The 14219-nt window shown below is 45.1% G+C and overlaps 6 protein-coding genes across 6 annotated transcripts; 3 read left to right on the top strand and 3 right to left on the bottom strand.

Moving 5' to 3' along the window:
- Positions 1–749: 749 nt before the first annotated feature.
- On the top strand, positions 750–2360 carry VTP01DRAFT_10120 (uncharacterized protein; the record flags this gene model as incomplete). The annotated part of the gene is made up of 4 exons (XM_069378448.1): positions 750–985; positions 1084–1610; positions 1680–2138; positions 2194–2360. 4 exons carry the CDS (start codon positions 750–752, stop codon positions 2358–2360), a joined length of 1389 nt encoding a protein of 462 aa, XP_069239545.1.
- Positions 2361–3439: 1079 nt separating this feature from the next.
- Positions 3440–3643, top strand: VTP01DRAFT_10119 (uncharacterized protein; the record flags this gene model as incomplete). The annotated part of the gene is made up of 1 exon (XM_069378446.1): positions 3440–3643. The coding sequence occupies one exon, from the start codon at positions 3440–3442 to the stop codon at positions 3641–3643; it is 204 nt and encodes a 67-aa protein (XP_069239544.1).
- Positions 3644–4950: 1307 nt separating this feature from the next.
- Positions 4951–6493, top strand: VTP01DRAFT_10118 (uncharacterized protein; the record flags this gene model as incomplete). Its single annotated transcript, XM_069378445.1, has 4 exons — positions 4951–4998; positions 5051–5168; positions 5514–5753; positions 5847–6493. The coding sequence occupies 4 exons, from the start codon at positions 4951–4953 to the stop codon at positions 6491–6493; spliced, it is 1053 nt and encodes a 350-aa protein (XP_069239543.1).
- A 539-nt stretch (positions 6494–7032) lies between these two features.
- On the bottom strand, positions 7033–8812 carry VTP01DRAFT_10117 (uncharacterized protein; the record flags this gene model as incomplete). The annotated part of the gene is made up of 6 exons (XM_069378444.1): positions 7033–7125; positions 7196–7299; positions 7354–7902; positions 7974–8051; positions 8124–8498; positions 8563–8812. 6 exons carry the CDS (start codon positions 8810–8812, stop codon positions 7033–7035), a joined length of 1449 nt encoding a protein of 482 aa, XP_069239542.1.
- Positions 8813–9054: 242 nt separating this feature from the next.
- On the bottom strand, positions 9055–10305 carry VTP01DRAFT_10116 (uncharacterized protein; the record flags this gene model as incomplete). The annotated part of the gene is made up of 2 exons (XM_069378443.1): positions 9055–9623; positions 9690–10305. The coding sequence occupies 2 exons, from the start codon at positions 10303–10305 to the stop codon at positions 9055–9057; spliced, it is 1185 nt and encodes a 394-aa protein (XP_069239541.1).
- A 713-nt stretch (positions 10306–11018) lies between these two features.
- VTP01DRAFT_10115 (uncharacterized protein) lies at positions 11019–13778 on the bottom strand (the record flags this gene model as incomplete). Its single annotated transcript, XM_069378442.1, has 12 exons — positions 11019–11196; positions 11263–11826; positions 11892–11962; positions 12026–12092; positions 12154–12259; positions 12319–12396; positions 12464–12609; positions 12663–12775; positions 12859–12931; positions 12993–13344; positions 13403–13509; positions 13582–13778. The coding sequence occupies 12 exons, from the start codon at positions 13776–13778 to the stop codon at positions 11019–11021; spliced, it is 2052 nt and encodes a 683-aa protein (XP_069239540.1).
- Between the last annotated feature and the right edge of the window lie 441 nt (positions 13779–14219).

The following is a 14219-nucleotide window of genomic DNA, read 5'->3' as shown; positions in this document are numbered from 1 at the left end:
TACAACATCATCAATGTACCTTCAAAGTGATGACGGTGAAATGAAACTATATTAAACCTGTAAAGCTCAAAAACACAGTGCTGCCTGCATGATCAATCGAAGATAGGACGACCATCATTTTCAAAGAAAATAGGGACCCTATTCTACTTGTACATGTATTTTTTCTTTAGACCGACTGAATTATTGCTTAGTGTGCGTAAGGTAAAAGGTAACTGACAGCTTGCATTTTCGAGACTAGGAGCGGGAATTCGCTGCTCTAACCGGCTATGAAAATCATGTTCCAAATACAGAAAGATCACCGCTCTAAAGCAGCGGTTTCGTGAGGAGAATTATGTGGAATCTAGAGGTATCAAGGAATATGTACGAGGTAACCTTGTTTAAAAGTCCAAATACTACTTTGAAGGCGGGACAAAATCCCGTGAAATACGATGCTCATAACAAGAAAAGTAGCGAAATCGCCAACAGGGATAATTCACGCGCGGGAGACAATGAGCAGACTCTGCAAGGTGACAAAATCGAGGTGCTAAGTCCCCCATTTCAGAGTCAGAAACATTTGGGAGGTCTTTTTTCAAAGAAGGGTTGGTGGTAAATTTAGTGAGGGGATGCATGCGCCGCTGCTGCTGCTGCTGCTGCTACGCCTAGAGCAGCCAATGCTGCTTCTTCCCCTGCTTTTTTCTTGTTCTCTTTCATCTTTCCTCTTTCCTTTTTTTACCATTTTTTTCATATTTTCTTCTTTATTTCTACATACGATGGATCAAAGTGATTCGGGAAAAATATACCTGAGTAGCGGTGGAGGAGGAGGATTATCCGCTCCAAAAACTATTGTTAGCGAGAAGAGCTACCGAGAAGACGTCGACTACGAGGCATCAATAGAGCAAGTGGAGAACGTAGACCATGTTCCAGAAGGCACAGCATCCGAAGGAAAAGCGCTGTTTATGTTATTGAAAGCATTTGTCGGCACCGGTGTCGTTTTCTTACCTGGATCGTGAGTTTCTTGATTGGATATATATATATATATAGGTTGAAATAATACACTCCTTTAAACTTTACTAAACGTGTCTTCTCTCTCTCCTTATGATCTAGATTTGTATCAGGTGGACTTGTGCTTTCAATATGTTTGATGGTGTTCATCGCCGCAGTGTGCTTGGTCGCTTTCCAGCTCCTCGTGTACGCACAGCGGCAAGTCCGCGCATCCTACGGAGACATGGGGCAGATCCTGTATGGACCCTGGTTGCGGTACATTATCCTATTCTTTCTATGCATGTCGCAGATGGGATTCGTGGCGTCATACCTCATATTCATCTCACAAAACATTGGACTCGCAGTCGACACGCTGTCCCACTGCACATCCCCTATCGAAAGCAAATATTACATCTGGCTGGTGCTGCTGATTATTGTGCCGATCACTTGGATCCGCAAAATTGCACGGCTGTCTTGGGTGGCTATTGTAGCCGATGTGTTTATCCTATTCGGCCTGATCTGCGTCTTGTACTTTTCGTCAGATCAAATCGCACACCACGGGGTTGGACCAAACATCCAACCGGTCAACTCTAACGACTTTGCATTGATGATCGGAACGGCAGTGTTTTCTTTTGAAGGAATTGGCATGGGTAGGTAGCTCAAAAGGGTTGCTGCTGTGTGGTGTTTGGATCCTTATAGATTATTAATTATCTATACAGTTGTACCGATCGTCGAAGGCATGCGAGAACCAGACAAGTTCCCGCGCGTGATGAACATTGGACTCCCACTCGTAGCATCCATATTTATCCTAATTGGCACGATCGGCTATTTAGCTTACGGAGAAAACACAGCAGCCTCTGTCGTTTCTAACCTGCCACAGACACCACTTTCGGTTGCGGTGCAGCTTGTTTACGCCTGTGCCATGATCCTCACATCCCCGTTTATGCTCTACCCGGCACTCGTCATTGTCGAGCAGATATGTTTTGGTAAATCTGGGATTTTCGGCTACCGAAGCGGGCGCCAAGGTGTCAAGTGGAAGTGGTTGAAGAGCATGGTGCGATCCTTGGTCACTGTCGTTTGCGCAGTCGTCAGTTTCTCGGTTGGAGCGGATGGATTGAACAAGTTTGTTGCCTTGGTCGGCAGTGTAGCTTGCATTCCTCTATCGTTCATCTTCCCTGGTACGTTGTAACCATTGTATATCTATGCAGCCATTCACTAAAAACGTGACAACAGGCATGTTCCACTTTAAGGTGGCCAGAAGCAAATGGGTCAAGGCAGGCGACGTCATCTTGTTCCTGTGGGGCTGTGGTATGATGGTTTACACCATGTATGTAAACATCAACTCCTGGGTTCATCCTCAAGCTTCATCAAATACTCCCTCGGCTTGTTCCTCCTCGTAAAATGTGCATTGAGAAGTTCTGCTTCTCTGGTTCGTGCAATGCATGTGTGTAGCTCTAGATATTCCTTAGAAAAACCCAAACTCTTGCTATAGTAATATACCCACCAATATAATATAATCACCCCAACTTTTCCTTCACAACCATTGCGTCCATTTCTATAACCATGCAGCTGTGCTACGAATCGCACGCTTCGCTTCATGCTTTACCCGAGGACTTGTTTGGTAAATCTGGGATTTTCGCTTGCCGCGCACGGGCACAAAGTTGTCAAACAGAAATTATATGATTCAAGAGCACGATGCAATCCCTCTTTGCTGTTATCTGCCTAATCATTTATTTTTCCTTTGAAGCGCATATGTGTGTTGGTGCCGCAGTATTCTTTGATCTTCCTTGCCAAGAAAAGATCTGTCTTTGAGCTTGATTTCCTTTCTCTCGCGCGACCCCAAAGATAAGCCATGCAAATGATCATGTCACGGTCCGTGAGCCACGTAGTTTGCATTTGATGACTCACGGAAGTCAAAAGTCTGCTACGAACAAGATTAACTTCTCCTGCGGCAGGCGGCGCGGCTTTTGTATTCAATGATGATGTACGTGTTCTCTGGATGAGTCAGTATGGCAGCAAAAATCCCTTTACATATGGCTCGTTCGCATCCATATTTAATCTATGCACCATCAAGCGCAGCAACTGCAACCATGCACCCGCCTGGATTTGTCCATTGCTATAAAAAAATCAAGAGAAAGGTGAGTAATGGCATCATAGCAAGCGCCGCCCACCGCTGATTTACTGCGCAGCAGCGAAAAATTCAAATTCTAGGAACCGGCTTACATTCCGACACTGCAGTCAATGCTCCCAATGACGCCACCACGGGCTTTGACTTTCAAACGTGGATCCATAAGAAATATGCGCCGCAGCCGTTACTTCTTGGAACCGCCGCGTGTGGGGTCAGCCCAGCCGACCGTCGCCGCCTTGGCGCAACCAATTGAAAATTGTATATATATATATAAAAGCAAAATCAACCTAGACATTCTATCCCTCTATCTCCACTACACACTGCTCTCTGTTTAGATCAAAAGAAATAATAATGGGATTCCGCTGGGTATACCAACAAGGCAATTACTGGGCTCCCTTTGACGACCGCACAAATCTGACGATCGAAATGCTCTATCGGAACGGCGCTTCCAAGGTGGTCCACGTTGCTCATCTCGGCTCGGTCTTTGTCAACCCGCTGTTAGCGACCATGACGCTGAACGGTCACCAGTTTGTCATCATGAGGACTGGTAGCTAAAAAGAAGGCCAATCACCAACAAATTTGACTTGTTACATTTTCCTGCATGAACCTACCGAAACAAGCAACACTTTGACCACTACCATCATCATCATTCTCCCCCATTTGTATGTATTCATCATTTTGTTACACAATTCATATCTTGTATTCCCACCAAGGGCTCTCGCACACTCATTTTCGCAGCATATAGCCTTTCATACCCACATTCCAATTGTATTATGGTCCAATGTTCTCTGTTCCTCCTCCTTGTACATTAGAAGCTGTCATCATTTGTGTTCTCTATGTATCTATGTATGTAACTCGATCCTCCCATAGTATATGTCTTTAAATATGTATCATCAGCAGCCAAGCTGCAATAATGATAATTTGTCCAAGCCGCAAGTCATTCAATCTATCCGATCTGTGCATACATATCCCAAGAATTCATTGCCAAATGACAGTCTTTCTTCCTTTCTTCGTCTCTTGGTTTCCCTGCTATTCTTACTAGCAGCAGTACTTTGTAAAAATGGTCTGTGCGTTGTTACGGGCTGGAAGTAGGTTGTACCAATCCTGGTTTTCGGATCTGCGCCGTTCTCTTTGTTTTCTTAGGGCAGAGAGGTGTTTGAATCCTGGGCGAATCATCGCTGAAGGGATAGCCACGCATGGCAATTAATGAGGGGATGTAGGGTTGCATACCGAGTAAAAGGTAAAAACATTCGAAATATGATTAAGACGGGATAATGAAACAAAAGAACGATTTGACTAAGCTATAGACCACACTCATATGTTCGCTAGAGTCGTCGGGTATATTGCCGATACATACAAGTGAAGGTTAAGAGTCTTGCATATAGTATAATCTCTGTGGTGCATAAAACGTCCACAAATAAATAGACTTGAGGGACAAAAATCTATCTTTTTCAAAGAATAAAGGATGAGGTATATATGAAGAACAGCCACCGAACGGATAAATCAGTCATTTGTATTTCTCTGCTTTAAAGTGGTTAGTGATTGACAATAAATAAAACGCCACCATCAGCAAAATGCTTAGGGTCAGCGCGTTTGATGCGAGCATATCTTCAAATATTTTATTCGGTCGTATTTTAATGCGTCGGCTCGTGGTCCAGATGGATTGGTAATGCAAGAGCAGAAGCTCACTCGTTCATAAAGTGCATTTTCTGTCTATCCTTGCATTTGCAGAATTCCTTCAACATCCGTAACAGGCAGTCGTTTCTTGAGGAGATGTCAGAAGACCACCAAGACAATCATCAAATTCCTTAGCAAGGGCGGCACAGCACACTCCAAGACCGTCGCAAAAGATAAGCCGAAGGATGCGTCGGCAAGCCACTCCGCACAAGATGCCTGACTGCAAGTCAGGGGTAAGCTATTTCCCTCTCATGCCACCCGCTGTAAGAGTTTCTTTACAGTAAGTGCTATTCTATATTGGTCGATACATTACTAATAATATTGCCCGGCATCGGTGAAATTAGTCCACCGGAGGTGTTATCTGTAAATACTTCCAGAGACTATATCTCTGTTGCAACATCGGGTGAGTTTCGCATGTTCTTGGCATAATTTGTAGACGGCTGTATTGAACAAAATAACCATGTTAACATTGTTAGGCGGATGTATAAGCTGGTATCATGCTTTGAGGCTGGGCCGCCCCTGACCCGAGATCACCTGGACTGTCCTACTTGACAGTTTCAGGTGAGCTCTCATCTTACGCGCTCCGCCTCACGCGAGCCACCTTACAAATAAACCACTCTACCTGGATCTCTATATAAGGGGCAGATCCTAAGCCCGCCGATAAGGGTCCATCCATTCTATTACTGGATCAAAAACAACAACACTTCTAAATGACTGCCTCTAACTTTCTGACTCCGCTCTTTTCAAGCCAACCAAGGTCGGCAACATGCTGTTGCAGCACCGCGTCTCCGTAACGACCAGAACCATGTAGCTACTGACCTGATGCGCGAGTATTATACCCAACGCGCTACTCCCGGCGGGCTCCTCATTACAGAAGCTACTATGTTCAGTCCAATGGCTGGTGGTATTTCCCATGGTTCTGGTATCTACGAAACAGAGCAGATCGAAGGCTGGAAGAAGGTCGTATCCGCTGTCCACGACAACCAACGTTACATCTTCTTGTAACTCTGGCATATTGGCAGAGGTACTTCCTCCAAACACCTTTCCAACGGCGCTACTCCCGTCTCCGCATCCGTGATAGCCATCAAGGGCAAGAACCTTTTTGGCGAAAACTACGAAGTTCCGCGTGCGCTTTCTATCGACGAGATCAAGGAAACTGTCAAGGACTATGCCCAGGCAGCCAAGAACGCCATGGAGGCTGGTTTCGATTGTGTCGAGATCCACGGTGCCAACGGAAACTTGATCGATCAGTTCATCAACACGTCTAGCAACAAGCGCGCTGACGAGTACGGAGGCTCTATCGAGAACCGCGCCCGATTCGCCATCGAAGTTGTCGACGCTGTTGTTGGCGCAGTTGGTGCCGAGCATACCGCTATCCGATTCTCTCCCTGGTCAGGCAATCTAGACGTGGAAGATAAAACACCTTACGACACTTGGGGCAATCTTGTCAACAAGATCCAAGAGCGCCATCCTAACCTTGCTTACATCTACTTATCGAACCTCGCAACGGTGATGATGATGATGATGATGAAAATGCTGGGAAGAAGGATACTCTGGACCCGTTTAGACAAGCATGGAAAGGCAATTTCATTTCGGCTGGTGGATACAGCACTCATCCTGAGAGAGCTGCCAAGATCGCTGACGAATTCGGGAACTTTGTTGCTTTCGGTCGCATCTTCACCTCCAACCCAGATTTCGTTCAGGTTCTCAAGAACGGCTGGTCTTTGAGAAAATACAACCGCCATACCTTCTATGGCGGCAACCACGTTGGATATACAGACTTCCCCGTCTACAGCCCTCAAGTCAAAGCTTTAAAAACATTGCGCATATGCATGTCCACAGCAAACATAGAAACTTTCTTGTATAGACCAACAGAAATTGATGAAAACAGCGTCTTTTGCAACTGCACAGTACATATATCATTTGCGATAGTTCGATAGAACCATAGTAGTAGCATTATGTAATAAACTTTATACCGCCTTTCTAAAGGATTCGCTCAGCTTTCATAGACCGTCTTGGCAGCATCAGATGATTAAAGTAAATGTTAGCTTACTTATCTAGTGAAATTTAAAATCCAAGAACATATACTTTGGTATCGTTATAGAAGATGTATTATACAGAGTTTTTATTGTTCATGTTCTCTAAATACTGCAATATACCTTGTATTGCTACTGACACTTCCCGGACATTCATTCAAAATCTCTTAACATACTGAGGCTTTAGTTATTACGAATTTTGAGAGGGTAAAATGAATTGTAACGAAAGATCTAGGCGATGGGAGATTTGTCCTTGTTCTTCTTGGTCTCTCTTGCCAGCATGGCAGCCAGTGCGCCTCCAATTCCATTTCCATCGCGAGTGATCTATAAAAAATATCGAACGGAAATACAGTCAGTGTATGCGCTAGGGAGGGTACCGGGATAAAATACATACCCCAATGTTAATTCGATCCACGTTTTGGCCGTAAAGGTCTCTCAGAGCCTCGTTGACACGGTTAGGAAAGTTTGGATAATGTTCGTAAATATTGCCTTCAACGCCTACACAACGGGTTATTTTCAAATGTTTATGCCGCATTTCTTTCTTGTACGTACTTATCGTCAAGCCAAGTTCCAATGCGCCGCGCTTCTCAACGACTGCGCTGATCGCAGCAGCAATGAGTCGCGCAGCACGCTGGCCAACCAGTTCGCAGATCCGCTTGACAACTTCTCGGTCTTCGCGCGTTGTTGTTGATATGTTCATGATTGATTCAAGGATATGCTTGACATCCTCCAGCTCAGACGTTGTGTCCGACTCGATAGCGCTCATGTACGAAGCTTCAAAGCTGTAAGGCACGTTAAGCTCATCCAGATCGGCATTATCGAATAAAAGGCGGCGGTCTGCAAAGTCCAGCATAATGTTGCGCGCAATCTCGCCCAAATATAAGCCGGACACCATCTTTTCAAAGATATGCACGCCTGGATTGACTGATTCTCGGTTGAGGCGGTTGTCGTACAGCGTGCGTGGCAGGTACTCTGGGTTGCTATCGCCAAACGAGCCCCACTCTGTATTTAATATCATCTCTGGTGCATTTTCGCCGTCGTCCTTCAACACGGATTCTGGAAATTTTAACTTTTCGATGAGGCGGCATTTTTCCCAGTAGGCTATTTTTGTGGCAAGTTTTTAGCATCCTCGAATGAATGGGGCGATTTTTTATAATTATATATATACGCACCCGCGTTCGTGCCAGTGCTCACGGTGCACGCGAGCAGTGTATCCAGGCTACGGTAACTGTGGGCTAAAAGACAGCCAACTAGCAATGATATTTTTCTTTGAGTCAGGAACGGGGGAGATTCAGCGACGACTTTAGGATTTATTTATTTACCTGCGCCGTTGCACACAGCTTCGACGATGACCGGAATATGCCGCCGTCGAAGTCCGGTCTGCAGCAGATCGACAATGTTTTTACCGTCGGTCCCCGTGACCTCGAAATCCTTGGTCCATTGCATGACAGATGCCTTGTTCAACGCGGTCTGGTGCAGAGGAAAAGAAATGACAAAGCCAAGTGCAAGTGGGTTCTGGAAGCTCACGTCATGCTTGCTAATGAATGCCAGGAATGAATCCACTGATACAGCGAGGTAATCAACGAGTTTGTTGATAGATCCTTTCTTCAAATGGTTATGCACAGGATACTTTTGCTGCCGCGTCGTGATCCGGCCTTTGCCGTGAAGCGTAACAAGATAAATCCTCACGCTGGAGCCTACAAAGATTGATTTTTTAGCCCTCTCGCTGCGTGCGTACGCACCGCGAAAGTGTTCATTTACCACTGAGCTCAAGACCAATGTATTCGCCGGTCTCTTGGCCGGTTGGGTGTGTGAGAATCCAAGACGGGAGCATCGGCACGTTGGCCTTGTCCGTTTTTAGACCTTTGTCCATTTCTTTGCGCAGATTATGCGCGACTTTCTTGAGTACATCTGTCGATAGTTCAAATTGACTGATCAGTTCGTCAACGGCGTTTTCCTTGTCTTTGGAGGAAGCAGGGCCGCATCCCGGCGCACGTTGGTTATCTGGCATCGTGCGGAAAAGCGGATAACGTTACGACAGGGAAAAGAAAAAGGACAATAACGACCTTGACACCCATGCAGAAAAGGTAAGCCAAAGGAAAAAACTTAAGACCCAGAGCTCCGCTGGCACACTGAACTGAAGAATTTGACACTTGTTTCCAAAACAAACAAACAAACAAACAAACAAACGAACGAACAAAAGGGAATACGTATATTATATACAATCGGATGTGTTGTTTCCTTTTCTATACCCTAATTGCTCCCAGGCTTCTTGTACACCCAGTTGCCTGCATTGGGAGGATCGTATTTTGACTTGGTCGCAGATGAGAGCATGCGCTGGAGAGAAAACACGGTAGGCTCGTTCTGCTGCCAGGTGAAATATTGTGGTTCCCACTGGATGCCATTGTCTTCTCGTTCCTTCCTTTCCACACGTTGTTTATTTTCAATCTTGCTTTTTTCCAACCCGGCTGTTTGGGTATCGCCTGCGCGGATTGCCTCTGACACTTTTTGCCACACCCGACGTGTTTCCATCTCTCCTTGCTCCTCCAGATCCTTAACGTGCATAGGTGCTGCCTTGCATTCTGCCACGTCCAAGAACGGCGCTGATGTTTTGCTGCCGTACGGCGTGATCGTTGACTTTGCACTCCACTGTCCCTCAATCTTGTACGCGTATTCCTTTGGATTGCCGGCGTTTCTTCGGATGTAGCATTTAAAGTGGTTCTTTTCTCCTGATATCCAGCCGCGTGATGAGTACTCAATAGTTGCGTAGATACCCGTTGAAGATTGAATGTATGACATGCCCGTAAGCTCAATGTAGGGTGCTGCAAAGTGATAAAAACTCTCTTTAGATTCATCCTTCTCCTCGATTCTTCTTGAACTTAACTTACCAGCATACCAAATACCGTTGACTGTAAGCGAAGGGCTGGTGAGCAAATACGATTCGCCGTCGCGGTTGTGCAGTGTGATGAGACTCTGTCCGACTTGGTCGCAAATCAACGAGGTGCCCGAGAAGCGAGTCTTTTGGCCGGTGTGTCCATTCAGTGTCATGCCAGCCTTCTTGTTTTCAATGTAGAATCCGGTGATAGGGGGATGGTGGGACACCTGCTCGCATGTGACGTGCGTCTCTCCACACCCATCAACGTCGCCCCAAGTCATAAAGTACTGCTCACCCAAAACTGGATTAAAGGGCTTCTTTTCCCATTCGCCTTTGGGAACACGGCTCGAATAGGATGCATTGAGCGAGGATATGTACCATTTCACCGCGGCAACCATGCGTTCCATTTCATCATCCGACTTTGTAATGGCTGTGAAGAGCTCCGGAGATTGGCACCAATACTCCGAGTACTCGATCAAGGATACTGGTGCAAGCAGGAACGCCGGACACGTTAGCGACGACAGGTCACCTGAAAATGACGCCAGAGACTTTAGGAACGAGTGGAAGGCGCCTTTTTGTTCCGCGGGTATCTTGTCAACATTGTTCACTTCGCCTTCTGCGCCAGACATGATGTTCTCTTTTTTGTTGTCGGGAACAAACAAAAAGAGAAGCAAAGGGATGGGTAACGTGGAAAAAGAAGAAAAGAAAAGGAGAACTGGACCCGCTCCCCAACCACAACCAAACGGAAACCCTTACTTTAAGCGTGGCTGGGCGTGAATCGGGAGGACCGACAGCCTGTGTTACAAGTTCCACATGAAGACAAGCTTTTTCTTTGTTTTTGGTATCCTGCTACTCGCGACGATCGAATAGCATGAAGAAATACAGTTATATGAGTCTCAAAAGTACATTATGTCTATTTTGAGATTATCGGGCAAGCGATCGATTTTACTTTGCAAAGTGCGACTTTTCCAGGTGTTGTTGTCATCGGCTCCACTAGCCGACGGATAATATCTTCCACTATCTTGATCCCGATCCTGTCAAGCGCTGTACTTCTAGCTGATAATCATTGATATTAACATTGCGAGCCGTGTTTCTGGTTGTCACTAGGCTTACATACATTCGCTGCATGCAAACCTGAGATTCATCGATTGCAGCTCCCGTGTAACCGAAAATGTGCTTTGGATCATGGATCACGACTGCTTGAAGGCATTACAGCTGCAGTGTGTAATCTTCAAGTTGAGAGTGTACCTCGCTCAAGGCAAAAGAACCTAGGTTTCCTTTTTATCTTGTTTTTTATTATTATTTCATGTTGTATACTATTATGATATCCATTTTTTTTGTGCTAGAAACGTATCAAGTCATTTTCCTCTCTTGCTGCATCTCTTTCGTTGTCTCCTGAAGCTGCTGGTGTTTTCGGTGGAGGTCGAGGCGGCGAAGTAATTACGTTGTTGTCTTGAACAGTTGGTTCTTCTGCTACGCCAGTGCTAGGTATTGCTTCTGGATCAGCAATCTCCAGTAACCTAATCCACCAGGAAAAGTACGTTAAATCGTCAAATATACTTCATTGCTATTTATCAAAAACTCACGCGTCTACAGTCTGAGAAACATCACCGCCTTTCGCTTGGAACACCATGAAGCAGACTTCAGGATCCACGTTCGAAAACATGGATACGATCGACTGCAAGTTAGCCTCAAACACCCGCTGCGCTTCAACAGCTCGTGGATCTGGAGCGGGAGGAGGATGCGGTGGAAGAGGCCGCTGAGACCGTTGTTCTCCACCAGCAGGAATGGTTGGCGCTGCGTAGTAATATTGCTGCTGATGCTGTTGTTGGTATCGAGGATCATCGTGCGGATATAGCCGTTGTTGCTGATGAGAAGAAGAACCTTCATCGTCGCTGCTACTGGGAGATCCCTCGTTTAAGCCTTGAAAGATCTTGCCCACAAAATTCAGTGGTTTTTGCATTGTCTTTTGTGCAAATGTGCTGCCCTTTTCTAACAGAGCTGCTGCCCGGACAGGATCAATCAAAGGCTGTGGTTGCGCGTTGGGCGATCGATACGGATGAATAGCATTATCGTAGTTTATCTTTTGCTTGTCTTGAGTGACTGATGGTCGTTCTTGTTCCAGTTCATTCATTGTCCTCTCAATATTCCTGGATTATATGCAAATTTAATAAATTTTGAATCTGTCTTTCTTTCGTTGTCTGGCGTATCTTACGCATCAAACTCTTCTTTGGTGATGGAAAGGGAGGCAGCATCCATAGTTTCAATAAACGTTATTGATCCCATCTACCGAGTTTAACACAGAATTTTGAGTCGCATATGCTCCGAACGCACTAGGCATATACTTACCAAATTCGTCAAATAATAGCCAGACTCTGATTGCAGATGCTCAGGACTCCGGAAACGGGATATGTATCTTTTATAGAGTCCCATCAGTCAAGATAGTAAACCTCTCTTTTTGCATTATTTAAACTCACTGGACATTGGATATAAGTCGAGGAGGATTGGCTTTGATCACGACGTAGATCAAAATAGGAAGGAACTTGTCAGCGCCGCCATCGCCTTCCACGTGCTTAATTAGACCTGTACAAAGAGAGAGGTCAGCCGAAAATCCTTTTTTCCACTGTCAAAGGCACACGTACCAAATATGACTTTGCAGCAATTTAAGATACAAATTAACTTGTCTCTCGGCGCCTTGTAGTTGTTTATCTTGAGCAGCTCTAAAAGAGAATAAATGTCAGCAATGCGAGGCGCGACGATTGCAAGTAGTTTCCTTTCTTAAATGACCTGAAATTGCAAACTTGATGAAAGATTCATTTTCGCTGCTTTTGGGTATATCTAGATGCTCTTCTCGAATCCATCGGAATATGCTGATCTTTTGATGCAATATCTCGTCTCTCTCTTTATCATCCGTAGTGCTCGGAGAAAACGTGCTATGCCAATGTTTAGCTCAAGCAGTTCTATCAGCAAGTAAAATCAAACTTACACATTGTAAAGACGATTCATAACCAGTTTCTCCATGCCTTCCTTTGCATTCTCGAACTCTTGCTCGCTTGCATTGCGCCAGACTTCACATTCTCGCATTTTGACATAGATAAACTGAAAAAAAAATCCATCGCTGTTAGCAACAGCAACTAGGTTTTTCGATTGTTCGCTCAATATATATATATATATATATATACCTCCAAAAAATCTTGGATGATTTTTACTTGTTCGTGTACCGCGTAAGGCCGACGATCAAAGGCATGAAGGAAACTATATCCATATAAAATCGGCATTTTTCTGTACAAACTCGATACTTAATGCGCATGTTTACCTTTTGAAATATTTTACAATTGGGGTAGCACTTCGCCGGTGCATTTGTTCGAGGAACTTGTGGAAATCAAACGGGATCTCTTCACGTTCTCTACCCTTCCTTTCATCAGCTGATCTCTTTATCTCGGCTAACGAAGTCCGTTTGTTAGACTCTTCCGACGATGACGATGACGACGCTGCAGCGCTGCTAGATACGCTCTCGTCGTTGTTGTTGATGGTAGTGGTGGTGGCGCTGCTTGTATTATTCTTACTAGCGTCGGTGCTAGTGCTGTTTGCATTATCATTATTGGTGTTGTTTCCGCTGACAGTGCTGTTGCTGTCGTCCTTTGCTGCAGTGTTTTGCTCATCTATACCTACAATACTGTTGAATATTTGGACCCTTACTATAGTGTATAACACTGGATGACGTACTAGGGCTGGAATCATTTGGCTTATCACCATCGAACTGGTCAAAAATGTGCTGCAGCTCTTCCTTTTGGTTTTGATCGCCACCTTCACCAGCGCCGCGGCTATCTGGTCTAGCAGAGTGAAGGAAGGTGTGTCAGCAAAGTGTCAATAGTAGTAGACCGTCGTTTGCACTTTAGTCATACCGTGATGCTGGCGGCGTGTCTGTCAAGAGAGCATCTAGTTCATCGCCCTGCCGCATAGCTGCCTTTTCATCTAAAACCTCGTAGTCGTCGTTCGCTCCAGTCTCGTGCAGAGCTGCCTTCTCATTGAACTCGTTTGTCAGCTCCTCTTCCTCCTCATTTTTGCCTGTTTTCTTTGTATCCTGTTGCCGATGACTCATGTTGCTGTGGGAAAGAGTGGAAGAGAGGACCTGGACTTATAATTTCGCTCTCACTCTTTCTGCAGGTCCGCGCGCAGGCGGTTGAATGTTCGCGTGATCCTTCTGCCGCTTCTCACTCGTTAACAAATTCATTTTTTTGTTTCGTTGCTGAGCATAACCGCCAAGTTGATGATGTGTGCATACAGAGAAGCAAAGTCCAGACGCACAGATATTTATATCTCGCCTAAGCAATTTTTCATCTAACGCAAAGATGTCTTCTGTAAAAGTACATATATTATGCAAATTCAATACATTGCCCAAAATTAGCACTACTTGCATGATTCTCTTCTCTAGATAATATAGCTTTCGCGAAATGAATAATCGTCTTGTATTGCTTGCTCACTTCTGCACTATTTCTTTTTGCATGTCAGATACAACTTATCATCGGAAAGACATATGTCA

The sequence above is a fragment of the Rhizomucor pusillus genome (assembly GCF_041956525.1).
Source record: "Rhizomucor pusillus strain CBS 183.67 unplaced genomic scaffold VTP01scaffold_8, whole genome shotgun sequence".
Classification (NCBI taxonomy): domain Eukaryota; kingdom Fungi; phylum Mucoromycota; class Mucoromycetes; order Mucorales; family Lichtheimiaceae; genus Rhizomucor; species Rhizomucor pusillus.
Note: the sequence above shows the minus strand (reverse complement) of the source record. Positions and strands in the feature narration are given on the sequence as shown.